Source organism: Phaseolus vulgaris, chromosome 6 (assembly GCF_000499845.2).
Source record: "Phaseolus vulgaris cultivar G19833 chromosome 6, P. vulgaris v2.0, whole genome shotgun sequence".
In the NCBI taxonomy this organism is placed as follows: domain Eukaryota; kingdom Viridiplantae; phylum Streptophyta; class Magnoliopsida; order Fabales; family Fabaceae; genus Phaseolus; species Phaseolus vulgaris.
The window spans coordinates 29,329,852-29,348,357 of NC_023754.2; the positions used below are offsets into that span (position 1 = coordinate 29,329,852).

The following is an 18,506-nucleotide window of genomic DNA, read 5'->3' on the forward strand; positions in this document are numbered from 1 at the left end:
AAAGTGAGAATTTGTCGAATTCTTATCATAAACAAAAATGATGCTATTCAAAAAATTAAATCTTAAAATCATGTTATCCAAAAAGTAAATTAAATCTCAAATAGTGTTATAAAAAAAATTAATTTTCAAAAAATATCATTTGCAGAAAAAAAAACACATATAATATAAAAAAAATCCATTTTAATATTATTTTTTTAATTATAATGTAGGACAAAAAATTTGACAAACAGGTCTTTGGGTTCACATGGAATAGCGTGGACAGAGCCACTGATTTGAGTGTATAAATAAAGAAGCAAGGCTCTTGATTATGAAAACCCCAAATGGTTGGTTACAATACTCTCTTCTGCATCAACAGGTTCCTCCTCCTTCTTTTTCCTATTCAACCATTTTCTTGTTTTATTCTATACAATCATATTCTTCTGTACATGGTGGTGGAGTGAAAAATATGTGTTATTGTGGAAGTTGAAGAAGAAAAATGTGGAGGTTGAAGATAGGAGAGGGAGAAAAGGATCCATATCTGTTCAGCACAAATAATTTTGTGGGAAGACAAACATGGGAGTTTGATGCTGAAGCAGGGAGTGATGATGAGAGAGACCAAGTTGAGATAGCTCGTCAAAACTTCTATCAAAATCGTTTTCAGACCAAGGCTTGTGCTGATCGAATTTGGCGTTTTCAGGTACTTTTTAATTATAACATTATCTTTGCTTTTCATCTCATCAAACTTTCAACACACATGCAAAATTCATATCTACTTGCACACAAAAATTAATATTAGTGGAATATTATCACAGCACAATAGAATTCACATTTATGGAAGCATTCAATTAGAAGGAGAATTTCTTAAAGTTTTATTTAATAATTCATCATTTTTTATTATCATAAAAATGCATCACAATACTTGGTTAAACTTAATTAACCCTACTTTAGATTTTACTGATTCGTCTAAAAAACAAGTCTTTGTTTTCACATATATGTTTACTACAACTATAATTTAATATGATTTTTTTTAATATTTTAATTATTTAACAAAAAAATAAATTAATATTTTAATTATTTTAATTTTAATTTTTAATTAAAAATATTATAATATTATTATAAAGAGTTGTTGAATAGTATTATTTACTTGTACATGTGTCAGCAAAACTTTCTTTTTCATTAGTTTCATGTCGTAAACCTCCATCAATGAAACTCCAAATATTTTGGAACTTATCATATAATATAATATTATAGTTGATTATCGTATCTCATATTCTTAAATATAATATAATATATATATATATATATATAAAATTTTATATTTACAAAAACTCTCTTTTTCTTCAATTAATATGCATGTTTTGCTCTGTTTTTTTTTTACCTACTAAACTTTCTCTTTCTCTCTGTTTTTTTAACTACTAAACTTTCTCTTTCTCTGTTTTTTTACCTACAGTCTTTCTCTCAGCTTTATAGTAGCGATGCAAAATCTAATGAATCTGACACCTATTTGATGACATTATAATAACTCTATAAAATTCACACTCAGGTTATCATGGAACTTGGAAGATAACTTCTTAACATTTTATTCAATAACTAAATTTATTATTATTACAAAATACATGATAATATCTTTGTATATAAGCTCCATAAAAATACATTAAAATAATAATAATAAATAAATAAATAAGGAAAAAGTGACTACCAATGAAAGGAAAATCCACAAACAAATAAAAAAGAAATACAATAACTTGATATTTACTAAACTTAGCAAAACCGAATTCATTTCTATAAAAAATATGAAAATATTTTTTATAGCTGATTTTAAGGATGATATTATAGTTTAGTTTTATTTTTGAAAATTATTCTTTCAATAATTAAGTAACCTGCAAAATAAAATCATATAAATAAATATATATATATATATATATATATATATATAAATTATTTAACTTTTTTGTTTTTTCTATTGAATATATATGGCTCACCAAACCTTTTTTTTCTTCTTCTAGTTTGTTGTTACTTTTTTATTTATTTCACTTGTAGTTTGATTTCAAAACCAAATAAATTATAATATTTAACAATGATAGTTATTTTACTTTTTTTCAATCTTGATAAAAATACGTAAATAAAAATTTAATAAATAAAATTTGTAAGTTTTTAAAATTAAAAAAGTTATAAATAATATATTTTATATAATTAATTATAATTAATAAAGATATTCATTAACAATAATTTTATTTCTTTTGAATAATACACATAAATACATCTTCAATATCAAACTTTATCTTTATTTAATTTTTCTTTAAAAAAAATTAATATTTTTTTTAAAACATATATATAAATAAATATTTTTGATATTTAAAATATATAAATACACATAAATCTATATTTCATTTAAATAAATATAAATATATATAATAATAATAAAATAAAAAATATGACACAAACATTTAAAATAAATTATAAATTTATACCTATAATATAAATATATAAATATATAAATAATAACATTATTTATTCAAATTTTAATATTAAATATATATATAAATAAACAAAAAAATAGATAGACATGCGCGCGACCCGCTAATACCAAAACACCAGCTAATAACTAACGTATACTGATTAAAATGATTAATAATTTTTTAATTTAAAAGATAATTATATTATCATCATTATTTCAATTTTAAAAACCAGTTAAACCAATTTTTAAGGATTGGATTGTTTGATTATTTAAGAAATTAGAGATTAATTATTTCACTGTTTTATTAATTTTAAAAATGAATTGAACAGATTAGTATAATTTTACATAAGAAAATAATAATGAATTGATTATTAATGATGTGATGATATTTAAGTGTAGAAATAAATTGAATCTATGATTACGATTGGTATACAGATATTGAGAGAGAATAATTTGAAAGAAAGAGTAGAGAAAGTGAAGATAGAAGATGGTGAAAACATAAGTTTGGAGAAAACAAGAATGACAGTGAAGAGAGCTGCTTCTTACCTTTCTGCATTACAAACCAGTGATGGCCATTGGCCTGCTCACCTTGCAGGTTCCCTCTTCTTCACTCCCGCATTGGTAACTTCAACTTTTACTTCTTTTTTATAACATTTTTATTTTACAATTATTATATTCTATTTTTCAAAATGACTTATAATTTTGAAAGGGAAAAGAAAGTGATAAAAGATAAGGAAAACGATGAATGCATTACAGGAATCCACAAGTTAATGAGTTCAAAATTCAAAGAAATATACTGAGAAATTGGTATTTATAAGATTTTTTTTTTATATAATATTGCAGGTCATTTGTTTATATATTACAGGACATTTAGATTCTGTATTTTCAGAAGAACACCGTAAAGAAATTCTTCGTTACACATATTGTCACCAGGTATATTTAATTTAAAATATATCAATGTTATATGCAGACAAAAAAGAAAATATATGACTTTATAATTATTTCATCGGTCTTTAAGAGAAGAATAGGATCTTGATTAAAAATTGTCGAATAATCTAAAGTTATTTAGTCTAATATCTTTGCTCTTTTATTTTCTCTTTTTCATTATTATTAAAATTACTGTATACATAACTTTATCATTGTTATGTAAGCATTGAATTTGAAATTATTTTCTGATGAATTTGAAGAACGAAGATGGAGGTTGGGGACTGCACATAGAAAGTCACAGCACTATGTTTTGTACTGCACTCAATTATATATGTATGCGAATTCTTGGAGAAGGACCTAACGGTGGTCATAACAATGCTTGTGTTAAAGCAAGAAACTGGATTCACGATCATGGCGGTGTAACATATATACCTTCATGGGGCAAATTCTGGCTTTCAGTATGATTACTTTTCTATAACATTTCGTACATTAATATTTGCATGCATGTTACTGATTAATTACAAAAATCTTACATATATATATATATAGGTACTTGGTGTAGTTGACTGGTGTGGAAGCAACCCAATGCCTCCAGAATTTTGGATCCTTCCTTCTTTTCTTCCTATGCATCCGGGTCAAATTAATTAATTAATTTTCATTTGTTATTATTTCTGGAATTAATATATATATATATATATAGTGAAATAAAATGTTTTTTTAATCTCATTTGACCCTTAATAATACAGGTAAAATGTGGTGTTACTGTCGATTGGTGTACATGCCCATGTCTTATTTATATGGGAAGAAATTTATGGCTCCAATCACGCCGTTAATAGCAAATTTGAGAGAAGAGCTTTTTGTTCAGCCTTATGACAAAAATACATGGAAGAAAGCACGTCATAAATGTGCAAAAGTAAGATACTCAAATATTAACTAGCAAATGCACATTGTGTAAATATACTTTTATATTTATAAAATAAAGTTATAAATAAAAATATTAAAAAATATATTTTAAATTGTAAATAATATATTACAAAGTGTATCTTAAGCAACTCAATCTAACGAGTGGCACAATAGACCATATTACAAGGTAGATTTTAAGTCTAACTCAACCCCATAAAACCAACTTATAAAATAAGGTTTACACCTACTTATATACAATGAAATATTTTTATCTCTATTCGATGTGAGATCTCCAACATAATATACACTGGTTAAAAGTATTTTAACATAATTAATTTAAAAATATGAAAATCACGTCTTTTGATATAAAGAATTCTGATATGTTGACAACCAACAATTTAATGTATATTATGTAAGTTAAAATAGACGGAAAAATATTCTTTTTACTTAAATGTGAACCCATACGAAGAGTTGGAGAAATTTTGAAAAATTGTAAATTGTTAACTTTGATTGTATAGTTGTCAAAAGTAACATTTTTCTCGGCATGAGTCCTAATATATTTATATTTTTATGAAAAAAAAATAATTGTTCTTTTTATGAATTACAGGAAGATCTTTATTATCCTCATCATTGGATACAAGATCTAATATGGGATAGTTTATATGTTTTTACCGAACCCCTTCTAAATCGATGGCCTTTGAACAAGTTAGTTAGAGAAAAAGCACTTCAAGTGACAATGAACCATATTCATTATGAAGATGAAAATAGTCGATATATTGCTATTGGATGTGTGGAAAAGGTAAACAACATTATATATTGTTTTTCAATATGCTTAGTATAAATAAAGATTTTAGTTTTTCTCCATAATTCATTAAAAGAGGCCACCATTATGTTTATATTTTATAGGTTTTATGCATGCTTGCTTGTTGGGTAGAAGATCCAAATGGAGATGCTTTCAAGAAGCATCTTGCAAGGATCCCAGACTGTTTATGGATTTCAGAAGATGGAATGACCATGCAGGTAAATATTGGATTACCAATTTTATTAGTAAAGTTATTGTCACATTTTAATAATACAAATCAGGTTATACCTTATAATTATAGTTACTAATAATGGTTAAAAGTGGTAAATTATATGATAAATTAATTAATACATTTGTTTCTATAATGCAGGGTATTGGAACCCAGTCATGGGATGCTGGATTCATCGTTCAAGCTCTCTTAGCTACTAACCTAATAGATGAGTTTGGTCCCACACTTGCAAAAGCACACGATTTCATCAAGAAATCTCAGGTTATAACTACGTATCATAATAACTTGAGGAAGAAAACTCTCACTTCAACTAACTTCATCTGCATTGTATAATTCACCTAACACAACCAATTAGAATCAACGATAATTAAATATTATATATTATAAATTCTAATAGAATCTGTAATTTTCATTAAAGTCATGACTAGCAAAATAAATAACGAAGTCTAACTAACTAATTACTTTGTACAAGCAATTACCTAGTCAACATATATGTTATATATAACTATATTGGTTAATTTCAAAAACATAATTTTTATTCAATATTAGCTTTATGAAGCACAAAAAAATTGACATTCTAATTTTATAGGTAACAGAAAATCCTTCGGGAGATTTTAAGAGTATGTATCGTCATATTTGTAAAGGGTCGTGGACCCTTGCAGATAGAGACCAAGCATGGCAAGTTTCTGATACTACTGCAGAATGTTTTAAGGTAATTAATTAGTACTCGTAATTAAGGTGACGTAATTTTGTTTTGTTAAGAAGTTTCATGTACGTACAAAACAAGCACACATCTTAACCTAACTAATTAATTATCCTATGTTTCAGTGTTGTTTACTTTTATCAGTGTTGCCAGAAGAGATCGTGGGAGAAAAAATGGAACCTGAAAAGTTGTACGATTCAGTCAATCTGATACTGTCACTTCAGGTGAGTAGTATTAAATTTATAGTGGCATGCTTTCAATTGATTAATCAATGATCCTTCTTATAGTTTGCTTTAATTACTATAGAGTGCAAATGGAGGTATGTCTGCATGGGAGCCAGCAAGAGCTCAGGAATGGTTAGAAGTAAGTGTTATATTAAATAATGTTGCAATGTGGATAAACTTGATCAATATTAAGAAACAGGTTTTGTTACCTAATTTGAATGGATTAATTAACTTTTTGATTACTTACTAGCTACTGAATCCTACGGAATTCTTTGCTGACATAGTAGTTGAGCATGAGTATGTTGAATGCACTGCATCAGCAATTCAAGTTTTAGTGTTGTTCAAAAAGCTTTATCCAGAGCATAGGAAGGAAGAGATTGAGAATTTCATTGCTAAAGCAGTACCATTCATCGAAGATTCACAATTAGATGATGGTTCTTGGTATGGAAAGTGGGCAGTTTGCTTCACTTACTGCTCCTGGTTTGCAATTGGAGGTTTAGTTGCTGCTGGAAAAAGTTACAAAAACTGTGTTGCTATTCGTAAAGCTGTGGAATTTCTTCTCAGAATACAAACTGAGGATGGTGGGTGGGGAGAGAGTTACCTTTCTTGCCCAAGAAAGGTTTGTAATTAAATCATGATTTATCATAACAGTTTCCTTCAACTATATTACTAACAATGTTTTAATGAATGGATGTTTATATATGATGAAGGAGTATGTACCTCTTGAGGGAGGTCGATCAAATCTTGTGCAAACATCTTGGGCTCTAATGGCTCTAATTCTTGCTCAGCAGGTATTCTTCTGATCTGCATGTGTATCAGATACTATGGATCCATTTCATTGCATCTCAAATATTAACACGTTATGTTCAAAAAAATATTATAAATGCATGTTTTTCTTTACATTTTCAAAATTTTGTATGCAGGCTGAAAGAGACTCAACTCCTCTTCATCGTGCAGCTAAGTTACTAATTAATTCTCAGTTAGAAGATGGTGATTGGCCCCAACAAGTAACTTTCACATCTCAATTCTTTGAATTTGATAATATGACTCAAATTAATATAGAGTAATAATTAGTTATAAAAAAGTTGCCTGGAAATAACATTGTTGAATGTTTTTTTGTGACAATAGACTGTAGTTGTGTTTTGATTTGTTTTTAAATTGATAAATTGGAATGATGTTTTATTGTTAATTATTGTTTGTGATTTATTGTGGCAGGAAACCCTTGGAGTATACTTGAGAAATTGCTTGGTTCATTACCCATTCTATAGGAATGTTTTCCCGATGTGGGCTTTGGCTGAATATCATAAAAATGTTCTATTGCCTTCCGTTACTGTATGAATTGAAAACTTCAGAGCCCACAATGGTCGTTCGTTAAGATTCTATTCGTTTAATACTATTAAAGTGTTTTGTGGCCCAAGATAAGGGTCGTTTCAATGGTTTACACACACGAGTTTTCCTGGTTATGTGTATTTTGTTTTTTACTCAACTTTTAAAATATAATAATTTAACATACATAACTAATTTTGGATCAATTAAAATTTAAAAGCAAAAATTAACATGATTTTTTTTAATTAAACAATCCTCTTTTTTTTTTCTCTAGATTAAGTCTTTTTTTTCAAAAAATTTCTCTCATTCCATTGATAGTTTTGGATGGAATGATATTCACGACATTGAGATTAGAACTGACTTGATGGTAGATACAAACGAATAATGACTTTATCAAATAATATAGTTGTTTTAATGAAGTGAAGAGAATGATTGAAAGTGGAGGTTATTTTATATGATATGTAAGATTTTGTGTGAAAATGGGTGAGAGTATGCTCTCTCTTTCTTCCTATTGTTACCTTAAAATAAGATAAGGAATTAAGAAAAGAGTAAAGGAATTAATTTGCGTATAAAAACTGTATATTAATATTAATTTAAAAAATAAAAAATAATTTTATTTTTAAGTAATTCATATGAAATGACTAAATACTTGATATATTAAATAAGAATAAAATTAAAAAAAATTATGTAAAAAAAATTATAATGGATGTATACATAGGTATATAAACATCGAAAAAATAATGCAATTAGAAAGAAAAAAAAATGGTGTAAAAAATGTAATCCGCTAAAAGGGTCCCAATGCCAAATTTAAAATTGTCAATGAAATAATGTCGTTATTGTTTTATTTTAAATAAGGTTTAATTATAATATCTTAATACTTTTTAGCATTTTAAAACAAAATAATAAAATGGTATACTTAGGTGTATGACTCTAACCTGAGTCAGCAAGTGCGGCTTCTTAAATTTGATATTCTAGTCGCAGGACGCGTTTTCTTTTTCTTTTCTTTTTAAGAAAAAATGGTATTCTAGTTTTACAACTTTCTCTTATTACCTGTAAATCATTAGTCCGTTTTGATCCTTAAGTAATAGTATCACTAAAAGTCATGTATTAAGAAAAATAGGAAAGTCAAAGATATGGACTAAATGAATTAAGAAAAATATTTTCTTATCATCTCATGTCATTATTAATGGATAAAATCTGAAAGGACAATTTAGCACATTTTTATTTCAAAAATTATATTTAAGATCGTAAGTTTCAGATCTAAGTATTATAAAATGTTTTTATTAAAATATATTAACGTGACATTAAATTGAAACTCATTGATCATAGAAATAAAAAAAAAATTTATCTTAAATATAACTCTTTCCCTTAATAACTTTAAAATAAAATATTATTAAAGTTATTCTTGCATAAAATAAAAATTATAATGAAATCTTGAAATGGTTGGAAATTTGGGTTTTCAAAACATAAGATATATATGATATGGAATTTTAGGGTTTTCAAAGTGCCATTTCATCAGCGTGACAAAATAATAATAATAATTATTATTATTATTTTTATTATTATTGAAAAGGATTTTTTTATTGAATCACGGGACTAGGCGTAAACCTGGATAACTGCTCAGTACTATGGTTTAAGAAAACTTCACAGTATTGTACAAACATTAATATCACAGTCCTGCACACTAAGTTGAACACTAATATTATGGTTTTCCCAACTCACACTTGTTTGCTAAATGCTGTTTTCTTAGTATTTTTCATCATTTTTCTGGGTTTGAGTTCTGCCAGGGACACTCTTAGATATTCTGAATCCATCCGAGACTCAGAGATAGTAACCTCAAACGACAGTGTCTTCATACTTGGTTTCTTCAGCCCTCAGAATTCAACGCACCGCTATGTAGGAATCTGGTATCTCTCTGACTCCAACATCATATGGGTAGCTAATAGAGACCAACCACTCCTTGATTCTTCTGGGGTTTTGAAAATCTCCAAAGATGGTAACCTGGTTCTAGTTGATGGTCGTCCAATGTGTCAAACACTGCAACAATGAATTCCACTGCTCAAATTTCCCATTATGGGAATCTAGTGCTGAAAGATGACTCCACGGGACAGACCATATGGGAGAGTTTCGAGCATCCTTGTGATGCAGCAGTGCCAACCATGAAGATCAGTGCTAACAAAATCACAGGTCAGAAAATACAGTTTGTGTCAAGGAAAAGTGCTTCCGATCCTTCTACTGGCTATTTCTCTGCTTCTCTTGAACGTTTGCATGCTCCAGAGGTGTTTATATGGATTAATGGAACTCGACCTTATTGGAGGACTGGTCCATGGAATGGTAGAATCTTCATTGGGACACCATTGATGTCAACTGGGTATCTTTATGGATGGAGTGTAGGATATGAAGGAAATGATATTGTTTATCTAACTTACAGTTTTGCTGACCCATCTTCATTTGGAATCCTTACCCTGTCTCCAGAAGGAAAGCTTAAATTGGTAAGGTATTATAACAAAAAGCAAGGGTTGACTTTGGATCTAGGACTTTCTGATTGCGATGTTTATGGCACATGTGGGGCATTTGGAAGCTGTAACGGGCAGAGTTCACCAATATGTAGCTGTTTGAGTGGATATCAGCCCAGGAATCAAGAGGAGTGGAGAATGAAAAATTGGACTAGTGGGTGTGTGAGAAAGGTGCCACTAAATTGTGAGAGGTTAGACAATGGGAGTGAAGCTGTGCAAGAAGATAGATTTTTGAAACTTGAAACAATGAAAGTACCAGATTTTGCGGAGAGATTAGATGTTGAGGAAGGCCAGTGTGGAACACAGTGCTTGAAGAATTGCTCTTGTTTGGCGTATGCATATGATGCTGGCATTGGGTGCTTGTATTGGACCAGAGACTTAATTGACTTGCAAAAATTCCAAACTGCAGGCATTGATCTCTACATCCGTCTCGCCCATTCAGAATTTCAATCGAGTATGCTATTTTTTTGTTCTTTGTTCATGTTTATTCTTCCAATTTACTGTTTATGTCAGTCTGATTCTGAATGAGTTTTCCTTAAACTTTCGTAGGTAATGCACAAGAGCATACTAACAAAAGAAGAGGCAAGGGATTAATCATCGAAATTACATTGGCAACTGCTGCAGCAATAATCATCTTGGCCATCTGTGCTTTTCTAGCCATTCGTAGATTTCACTCGAGTAAGAGAACTGCTAAAAATTCGGGTAATCAAGCCTTAAACACAACCAAATAGAATTAGGAAAACATATATTTAAGAAGAATAAATAGTGCTTCCTTTGTTAGATGTGCTTCTATCAGTGATGTCAACAATTTGATACAAAACAATTTACAACAACTCTGAATTCGGAAGCTTCAAGATTTAGATTCTTGCTATATCATTGTTGGTATCCTACAGTATTACACAAAATGGGAATTATCTGATGACCAATGGTCGTTATATTAACAATTTAGCCTGACAATGTTTTGTGGCAAAAAGGCATTTTGTTAAGAATTTATCTGATGACCAATGATCTAATATAATAGGAAAGAGTAAGATGAATATTGACCTCTATTCATTTAATGGATTTCATCTAAGCACAGATGGTTCTCCATGTGTGGTATTTAATTTTTTATTAGTTAATATAGATTAAAGAGGGGAAGAACAACTGTTGTTTAATTCAATCCAAAAAATCTAATACATTTGGAACATGTACAGGAAGTCAGAATCAAAGAGTGACTGCGGTCCAGAAATCAGCTAAACTGGATGAGCTACCGTTATTTGATTTTGAAGTCGTCGCAAATGCTACAAACAGTTTTCACTTAGCTAATACGCTTGGAAAGGGTGGTTTTGGTCCAGTTTACAAGGTAATATTTTCCTAGTGTTGGGTTGAATATCTCATCGATTAGAGATTAAGATATTTTATAGTATATAAATTGGTTCAAACCTCATCTTATAAGTCGGTTTTACAAAATTGAGTTAAACTTAAAGTCCATTTATTAAAACTAGTGACATTCATATCACGTATTTCTAAAACTTCCATTTTAATTTTGCTCAATTTCTCTTATTAGGGACTATTGTCAGATGGTCAGGAAATTGCAGTGAAAAGACTCTCCAGAGCATCTGGACAAGGTGTGGAAGAATTTATGAATGAAGTGGTGGTGATTTCTAAACTTCAACATCGCAATCTTGTAAAACTTCTTGGCTGCTGCATTGAAGGAGACGAGAAAATGCTCATCTATGAATTCATGCCAAATAAAAGTTTGGATGCATTCATCTTTGGTAGTTTATGCATCTATATAATTCACCTTCAAAACATTCATGTCAAAACATCTAGTAAAGTGAAATATGAACAATTTATTCAGTTCCTGCTAACATAGTTTGGCTAAATTTCTTTCTCATTTTCAGATCCACTCCGGCGGAAAGTTCTAGACTGGACAAAACGTTTTACTGTAGTTGAAGGAGTTGCTCGCGGCTTAATCTATCTCCACAGAGATTCTAGATTAAAAATTATACATAGAGATTTGAAGGCAAGTAATATCTTACTAGATGCAGATATGAATCCAAAGATATCAGACTTTGGTTTGGCTAGAATACATAAAGGGGAGGATGAAGTTAACACTAAGAGGGTTGTTGGCACATAGTAAGTATGCTTTATAATACTTGTATTATTAACATAAAGTTTGCTTGGAGAATTAACTTTTATGTGATGTGAATAAATAAATAGTGGCTACATGTCCCCTGAATATGCAATGGAAGGATTATTTTCTGAGAAATCAGATGTATATAGCTTTGGAGTTTTGTTACTGGAGATTATTAGTGGAAAAAGAAACACTAGTTTTCGTAATGATGATCAGTCTCTCAGCCTCATAGGATATGTAAGTTTTCCCACTGCACAGCCTTCTTATTTGCATATAGCCTTTGTTTGCTTGCTAATATTTCAATTCATTTTTACTTAGGCGTGGAATCTATGGAACGAAGACAATATTAGCTTTTTGGTTGATCCAGAGATATCAGCTTCAGGATCTGAGAATCATATTTTGAGGTGCATCCATATAGCATTTCTTTGTGTGCAAGAAGTTGCAAAAACTAGACCAACTATGACTACTGTGCTCTCGATGCTTAACAGTGAGATATCCCATCTACCTCCTCCTAGGCAAGTTGCATTTGTTCAGAAGCAAAGTTCATCAAGTTTAGAGTCTTCTTCTCGAGAAAATCATTGTAACTCCAACAACCATGTAACTCTTACTGATATCCAGGGAAGATAAATATATAATCATTTTCACTGTGAAAATTGCTGCCATTCTACATGCCGAAGATATCACAAATAGATGATTATTCAGTTATATTTATCCACTAGCAGTCTTATTTTATATATTATCAGAAACCTTCGATATAACAGCAAAAAGAAACCAAAGTAAAGTGAAAATCATGTTACTTGTACACAATATTTTATATTCAAATATGTCACATGTTAGGCTTGGTGGCTTGTTGCCTTCTGAGTCATTTTTCCTCACTCTTTCCCATTATAAGGCTTGTTGTCTAAATTATGCTTTTAATACTTGTACATCAAAATTGTTTTAAAAGCCTTCACAAGTGTATCTAGAGAATGCATACAGATATAGATGATAAAACATGAATTGGTTTTGAAAATAGCAAGTTGCACTTATTATTTAATACTAGCATGCTGCAATGATATGAAGGAAAATATTTTTTTATTAAACATGTAGCTTTTTCCTTTAAAGATATGTATATATGCACATTTAAATGTGCATACATTTTTTTTATCATTAAAATAGAGCCATGACGACCATATAATGAGATTGAAGATATAATAGTAGGTTTAGGTGCTTAGCCCAGTAAGCAAAGGAAAGCATCAGCTATACCGTGGTGGTTAAGCTGGAACCATAAGAAACCTTTACAACGGACATATTCACTATACAGAATAAAGACCACAATTCAAGTCAAGGAATCCTCTCTCATTAGGGGTATCGTGTTCGATTTTTGTTTCATGTTTATAAACTAAAATATATGTTCAGAAATATTATTCTTGAAAAATGATACCTGCACATAATTTTTCTTGTTGAATAATGCTTTTTTGAAAGCATTGCGAATGATGTTGAACTGTAAAATTTTATATAAGCGACACTTTATACCGACAGCTACATTACTTGCGATTGTATGTTACTATTGTAACGTGACACTTGAATCTCAAGAAAGGAACAAAATCGTTGGACGAAGAATCCCATAGATGTCTTGAGTTTCATGCACGAAATTCTGAAAGTGATAAAAGTACAAATTAAATAAAAGTTTCAGAAATAGGTAGGTCCAATGTTATCCTTGATTAGTTCACAGCAATATATAATCAGAACCATTTCATATGATTCTTCCATGAAGCACTAGTTACCCTCATAGAAGAGTTAAACCCCTTTAGAAATGGCTCATCCTACCTCACAGCCTGCACAAGGAGAGAAGCCAAAACGTTCAAACCTTCTCCGTTACATTGCCATGGTAATACTGGCCTTGATCATCATTGTGGGTATAGCTGTGATCATAGTTTGGTTGGTAGTGAAGCCTGAAAAGTTGGAGTACAGTGTGGAGAATGCTGCAATCCACAACTTTAACTTAACGGATGCAAATCACCTCTATGCAAACTTTGATTTCACAGTAAGATCATACAATCCAAATTCTAGAGTCTCGATATACTATGACAGTGTTGAGGTGTCAGTGCGTTATGAGGACCAAACTCTAGCCACCAATGCTGTTCAGCCATTCTTTCAGTCACATAAAAATGTGACCAGGCTGCACGTTGGGCTCACAGCCCAAACCGTGGCCTTGTACGAGTCTGTGCCTAAGGACCTTAAGCTTGAGAAATCCTCAGGGGATATTGAGTTAGATGTGTTGGTGAGGGCAAGGATAAGGTTCAAGGTTGGGTCGTGGAAATCAAAGCATCGAGTTTTGAGGGTATTTTGTTCTCCTGTCTTGGTGCATTTCTCCAAAGCCAAGAGTTTCGAAAGGGTCCCTTGTGAAGTTGAACTCTAAACAACCAACCCAAGAGTTTCCAAAGGCTCCCTTTTCAATCTATTTATTACTATTTCTTCTTTTTATGGTTTAGTAGTTTTTCTGTCCTTCTTACTCTGTCACTGTTAATTCATGTTATGATTCTTTGTCCCTGTTATTGTAATTTTCTTTCTCGTGGCTTGTTAATTGGTTTTGGTTTTCCCATATGTTGAAGAAATGGTTGTGTGTATACACCAAAAAAGGAAAATTGGTTGCAATTCATCCAATTGATGCAAAATGTTGAAACTTGTGAGCATGCGAGTGTCGTCCTTCTAAGTTATACAATTTTTAATGGGTACTTCCTAATCAGACTCTGACCACAATGCATTTATGTTTATCAACAAAGAATTTAAATAATAACAAAATGATTGAGTGCTGTATTTATTGCAGCAAACTAAATGTTTAGGGAAAGAAATTTTACTTAATGACGTAAAATGGTACATTTAGAGTGTGTTTGTTTCAGAATTTATAAACAGCGTAATGCAACCTTGGAAATCCATTAAGTAAAATGAGATTATAATATAGGGAAGAGTCTTTGCAGACAAATAGAGTATCAGTATCAGGATTGGCGTGTGAGTGAAGCAAGTGAAGATGAGGCCAATACTAGAAGGGTCGTTGGAACATAGTGAGTGTTTCCTTCTTTTCATCCAAGGTCAAGTTTTCACAGTGATGACCATAAATAACTGCTACCTTCATTTTGAAATTAAAATACAGTGGCTACATGTCTCCTTGAATATGCAATGCAAGGACTATTTTCTGAGAAATGGGATGCTTTTAGTTTCGGAGTTTTGCAGAAAAAACTCAAGTTTTCGAAACCAAGAGGAGTCACTGAGCCTCTTAGGATATGCAAGTCTTTTCTATGTCTACAATTGTTTATGCATCCAAGATCTTGATGGGTATATTCAACCATAGTTTTTTCTTAAATTGCTATCTGACTTGTTCATCTGTGACAGTAACATTGTTGATAGAGTATGTATTGTTGAGCTGACATGAATTTTCGTTAAAACACAATTATCGTTAATAATTCAATTCTTTTTCCAGAAACGGGAGTCTCAACCTTAATATCCATGCTTGTTTCTCCCTGCACCCCCAACAAATGACTTCCTGCACCCATCATTCTCAGAAAAGACCATTTTGCCCATTTTTAAAATGACTTCCAGATTACTCTTTTCAGAATATTCTGGAACTTACTTTTTGGAACACATTTTATTATGAATTTTGGATTTATCATTTCAGAAATTAAAAAAATGTGTTCTGAAAAAGATATTTCATAATGATTTTTTGCCTTCTGGATTTTCTATAAGGAAAAACATTTTGCTTCCAGAACCTTTATTCCAGAAATACTTTTTGCTTATGAACCCTTATTCCGTAATCATAAAAAATTATTAAGGATAATTCTGGTATTACATAAAATATAGGGGTGCAGGAAGAAAAAATGTAGGAGTGCAGGAAGAAATACTTCCATAGGAGGTCCCAATTATTTTTTGAGGAGTCCAATTATTTTTGTACACGCCTTCTAACTTTGACATAACCTTCCAACTAACATCCTTCTGACTAAACATGTTTCCTCCAACTACGTAAAACAAAGTAACACTGTTAAGAATAAAATATTGGTAGATAAATAAAACTCATTTTTACTCTTTAAAAAATATGCATGTAAAATAAAACAAAAAATAAAATATAAAAATAATATATACCACAAAGTCAATTACTCTTAAGTGATATTAGTGAAGCTAATTAGCTTTCAAGATTTTGATAATACACTTATAAACATGACTCAATTCCCTAATCTGACCCAATAAGAAAGGATCCATAACAATCATATAAATAGGCATAAAATTCAAAAACTATGTACGTCCTTATACCGTGCTCAGAGTACCGAGTGTCGAATACTCAATTCTAACTTAAACGTCAGAGTGCCTTTTGCCGGTACCATTCGAGTCTGAACTCGTGAAGATAAAAAGGTAGAGCTAAAAGAGGAGAGTGAGAACATATATTTATATATGCATAAACATTTATCTTATATCTTTCTTTTCTTTATCTGGTATCTTTCTTTTGTTATGATCTTATATATTTTTTATTATAATTTAATGGAAAGTAATTACTTCTTAAAAATAAATTTTATTAATAATTTAATTATAATAATATGTTCACAAACAAATAAAGATGACTTTTCAAATCATACTATTGACAATTCAACCATGAATGTCAAACTTTTTTTATCACTCAATGGTTATAAAATACAAGTTGAGTAAACAATATGTGAATTGTGAAACCAGGCACTTGCACCACCAACTTTGAGCCGGCAATAATTTATTGGCGTGAGTAAATCTAGTCTTAGTTTGTTTAAACAAGTTATTGAATTTCAGATTATGAAGAAATCTAATTGAATGGAAAGATTCTCAAGTCATTAATAAAATTAATAAATATTCTATGTTGTTATATGATAAAAAAATTATTATATATTTTACTATTCGCTATTATTATTTTACCAGTCAATTTTGTTAATAATTTTACCATTAATTTTTTAGATTCCAACAAAGCAGTAACATGTCAACAAATTTAAACCTAACTTTTACAAACCAAGATTGTTTGTTTTCATCTTCATTTATTTTATTTTTATAACACGTTATTATTCCATTAGAAATTTAATAGATCAAATAAGTAAAAAAGAACATTATAAAATGCATGAGAAAACACATGACAGGTAAAACTAGGAAATAATAAAATGTGATATACAAGAACCAAAATTAGTGAAGTGTGGGGCATGTGAGTTAGTTTAGGCCCTGCGCACTTGCAGAATATTTAGACCTATTTTTCTTATTTGATTTATCGAAAGTCAAAGTCAACTTCTCATTCATATCTGAAAATTTCATGTAGGTGCTGTGCTAACTCCCATTCAATACCACATTCAAGAGTCACACAAACCAAATACTACTTTGATTCTAATTCTATGTGTATTGATATTTGAGGATAATACATATCATAAATAGTTTTTTTATTTATTTTGATTGAAATATTTTTATGCAATATCTCATTAATATGAATTACTATGGTTATTATAGGTGTAAAAATTAATGAACATTCCATTTCTATTTAAACTTTTGAAAATTAAAGTATGAATACATGTGAAGTGGAAGTAGTAATAATTAAGTGGAAGATTATGTGTGATTAATGAGCTTTGAAATTACATGCTCTGTGTAGACATATGAGGCTTATTGTATCATCAATCATTTCTCTCTTTTTTAAATAGGAAAAACTCAAAAAAGATGCAAAACTTTTCAAGAGAAAGAAAAAGTCATTTTATAAACTTAAATAAATCTCCCAAAAGTTGATCCAATCCATAACTTTTTGTTTCATATATGTTGTAGTCTTTTTGTAGGTAAAGATAATTTGACCCTAATAGGGACATAATTAACATGTTTGGATGGATATATTTTCTAAAGTTAAAATTTAATCGATAAACAAAGTTTTTCTGCTGGCTATTTAAATTTCTTAAATCATTATAATATCAATCAAAATTGTTTTTTATGATATTTTTTAAATTATGATGAAAAATATCCATAAAGAAAGATTACAACTACTGCAATAATCAACCACATAAAAATTAAATTATTAAAATGAATTAAAATATTTTTGTTTGATGATAGTTATATGGTGTTTAAACTAATTCCAATTAAAAGTTAGACAATAATATGTTCATAATCTAATAAATGTATACGTCATGTGATACTTGTTATTTTATCTTTCTTTTATTTCATAATTACAAAAGATAAAGCAAGTTGTCAACTAATTATATAGTAGTAAAAATATTATTTTCCTTACAAATTTTATAATATTAAAGTTGGATACGCAAGCCAACTACTAATTTGATAAACTAAACTAACAACTTTTTATTTCATTT

General features: G+C 29.7%; 3 protein-coding genes across 5 annotated transcripts; all 3 read left to right on the forward strand.

The window, feature by feature from the left end:
• The first annotated feature begins 309 nt into the window (after window positions 1-309).
• Window positions 310-7,688, forward strand: LOC137832674 (beta-amyrin synthase-like). 3 transcript variants are annotated; one of them, XM_068640974.1, is made up of 17 exons: window positions 310-355; window positions 463-676; window positions 2,873-3,058; window positions 3,281-3,370; window positions 3,625-3,822; window positions 3,914-3,998; window positions 4,111-4,277; window positions 4,875-5,066; window positions 5,174-5,287; window positions 5,440-5,559; window positions 5,888-6,010; window positions 6,127-6,225; window positions 6,308-6,364; window positions 6,476-6,844; window positions 6,936-7,016; window positions 7,149-7,232; window positions 7,441-7,688. In XM_068640974.1, the coding sequence occupies exons 2-17, from the start codon at window positions 476-478 to the stop codon at window positions 7,561-7,563; spliced, it is 2,289 nt and encodes a 762-aa protein (XP_068497075.1). In that variant the 5' UTR covers window positions 310-355; window positions 463-475; the 3' UTR covers window positions 7,564-7,688. The 3 variants fall into 3 exon arrangements, with proteins under 3 accessions (XP_068497075.1, XP_068497076.1, XP_068497074.1); XM_068640975.1 differs by having other exon boundaries at window positions 2,873-3,032; XM_068640973.1 differs by having other exon boundaries at window positions 310-676.
• Window positions 7,689-9,156: 1,468 nt separating this feature from the next.
• Window positions 9,157-12,836, forward strand: LOC137832672 (G-type lectin S-receptor-like serine/threonine-protein kinase At1g11300). Its single transcript, XM_068640970.1, is given in 8 exon segments — window positions 9,157-9,562; window positions 9,565-10,521; window positions 10,617-10,769; window positions 11,261-11,409; window positions 11,614-11,824; window positions 11,951-12,185; window positions 12,270-12,420; window positions 12,502-12,836. Coding segments are annotated over 8 exon segments (2,472 nt in total). The 5' UTR covers window positions 9,157-9,255; the 3' UTR covers window positions 12,811-12,836.
• A 1,057-nt stretch (window positions 12,837-13,893) lies between these two features.
• Window positions 13,894-14,858, forward strand: LOC137832675 (uncharacterized protein At1g08160-like). Its single transcript, XM_068640976.1, has one exon. The coding sequence runs from the start codon at window positions 13,979-13,981 to the stop codon at window positions 14,582-14,584; it is 606 nt and encodes a 201-aa protein (XP_068497077.1). The 5' UTR covers window positions 13,894-13,978; the 3' UTR covers window positions 14,585-14,858.
• The last annotated feature ends 3,648 nt before the right edge of the window (window positions 14,859-18,506 follow it).

Bases quoted from the DNA above. Each gene is read 5' to 3' on its own strand.
- LOC137832675 (XM_068640976.1), top strand. From the start codon at position 13,979: ATGGCTCATCCTACCTCACAGCCTGCACAAGGAGAGAAGCCAAAACGT.
- LOC137832674 (XM_068640973.1), top strand. From the start codon at position 476: ATGTGGAGGTTGAAGATAGGAGAGGGAGAAAAGGATCCATATCTGTTC. The intron at 5,288-5,439 runs GTAAATATTGGA...TCTATAATGCAG, and splicing joins AAGATGGAATGACCATGCAG to GGTATTGGAACCCAGTCATG. The intron at 7,017-7,148 runs GTATTCTTCTGA...TTTTGTATGCAG, and splicing joins CTCTAATTCTTGCTCAGCAG to GCTGAAAGAGACTCAACTCC.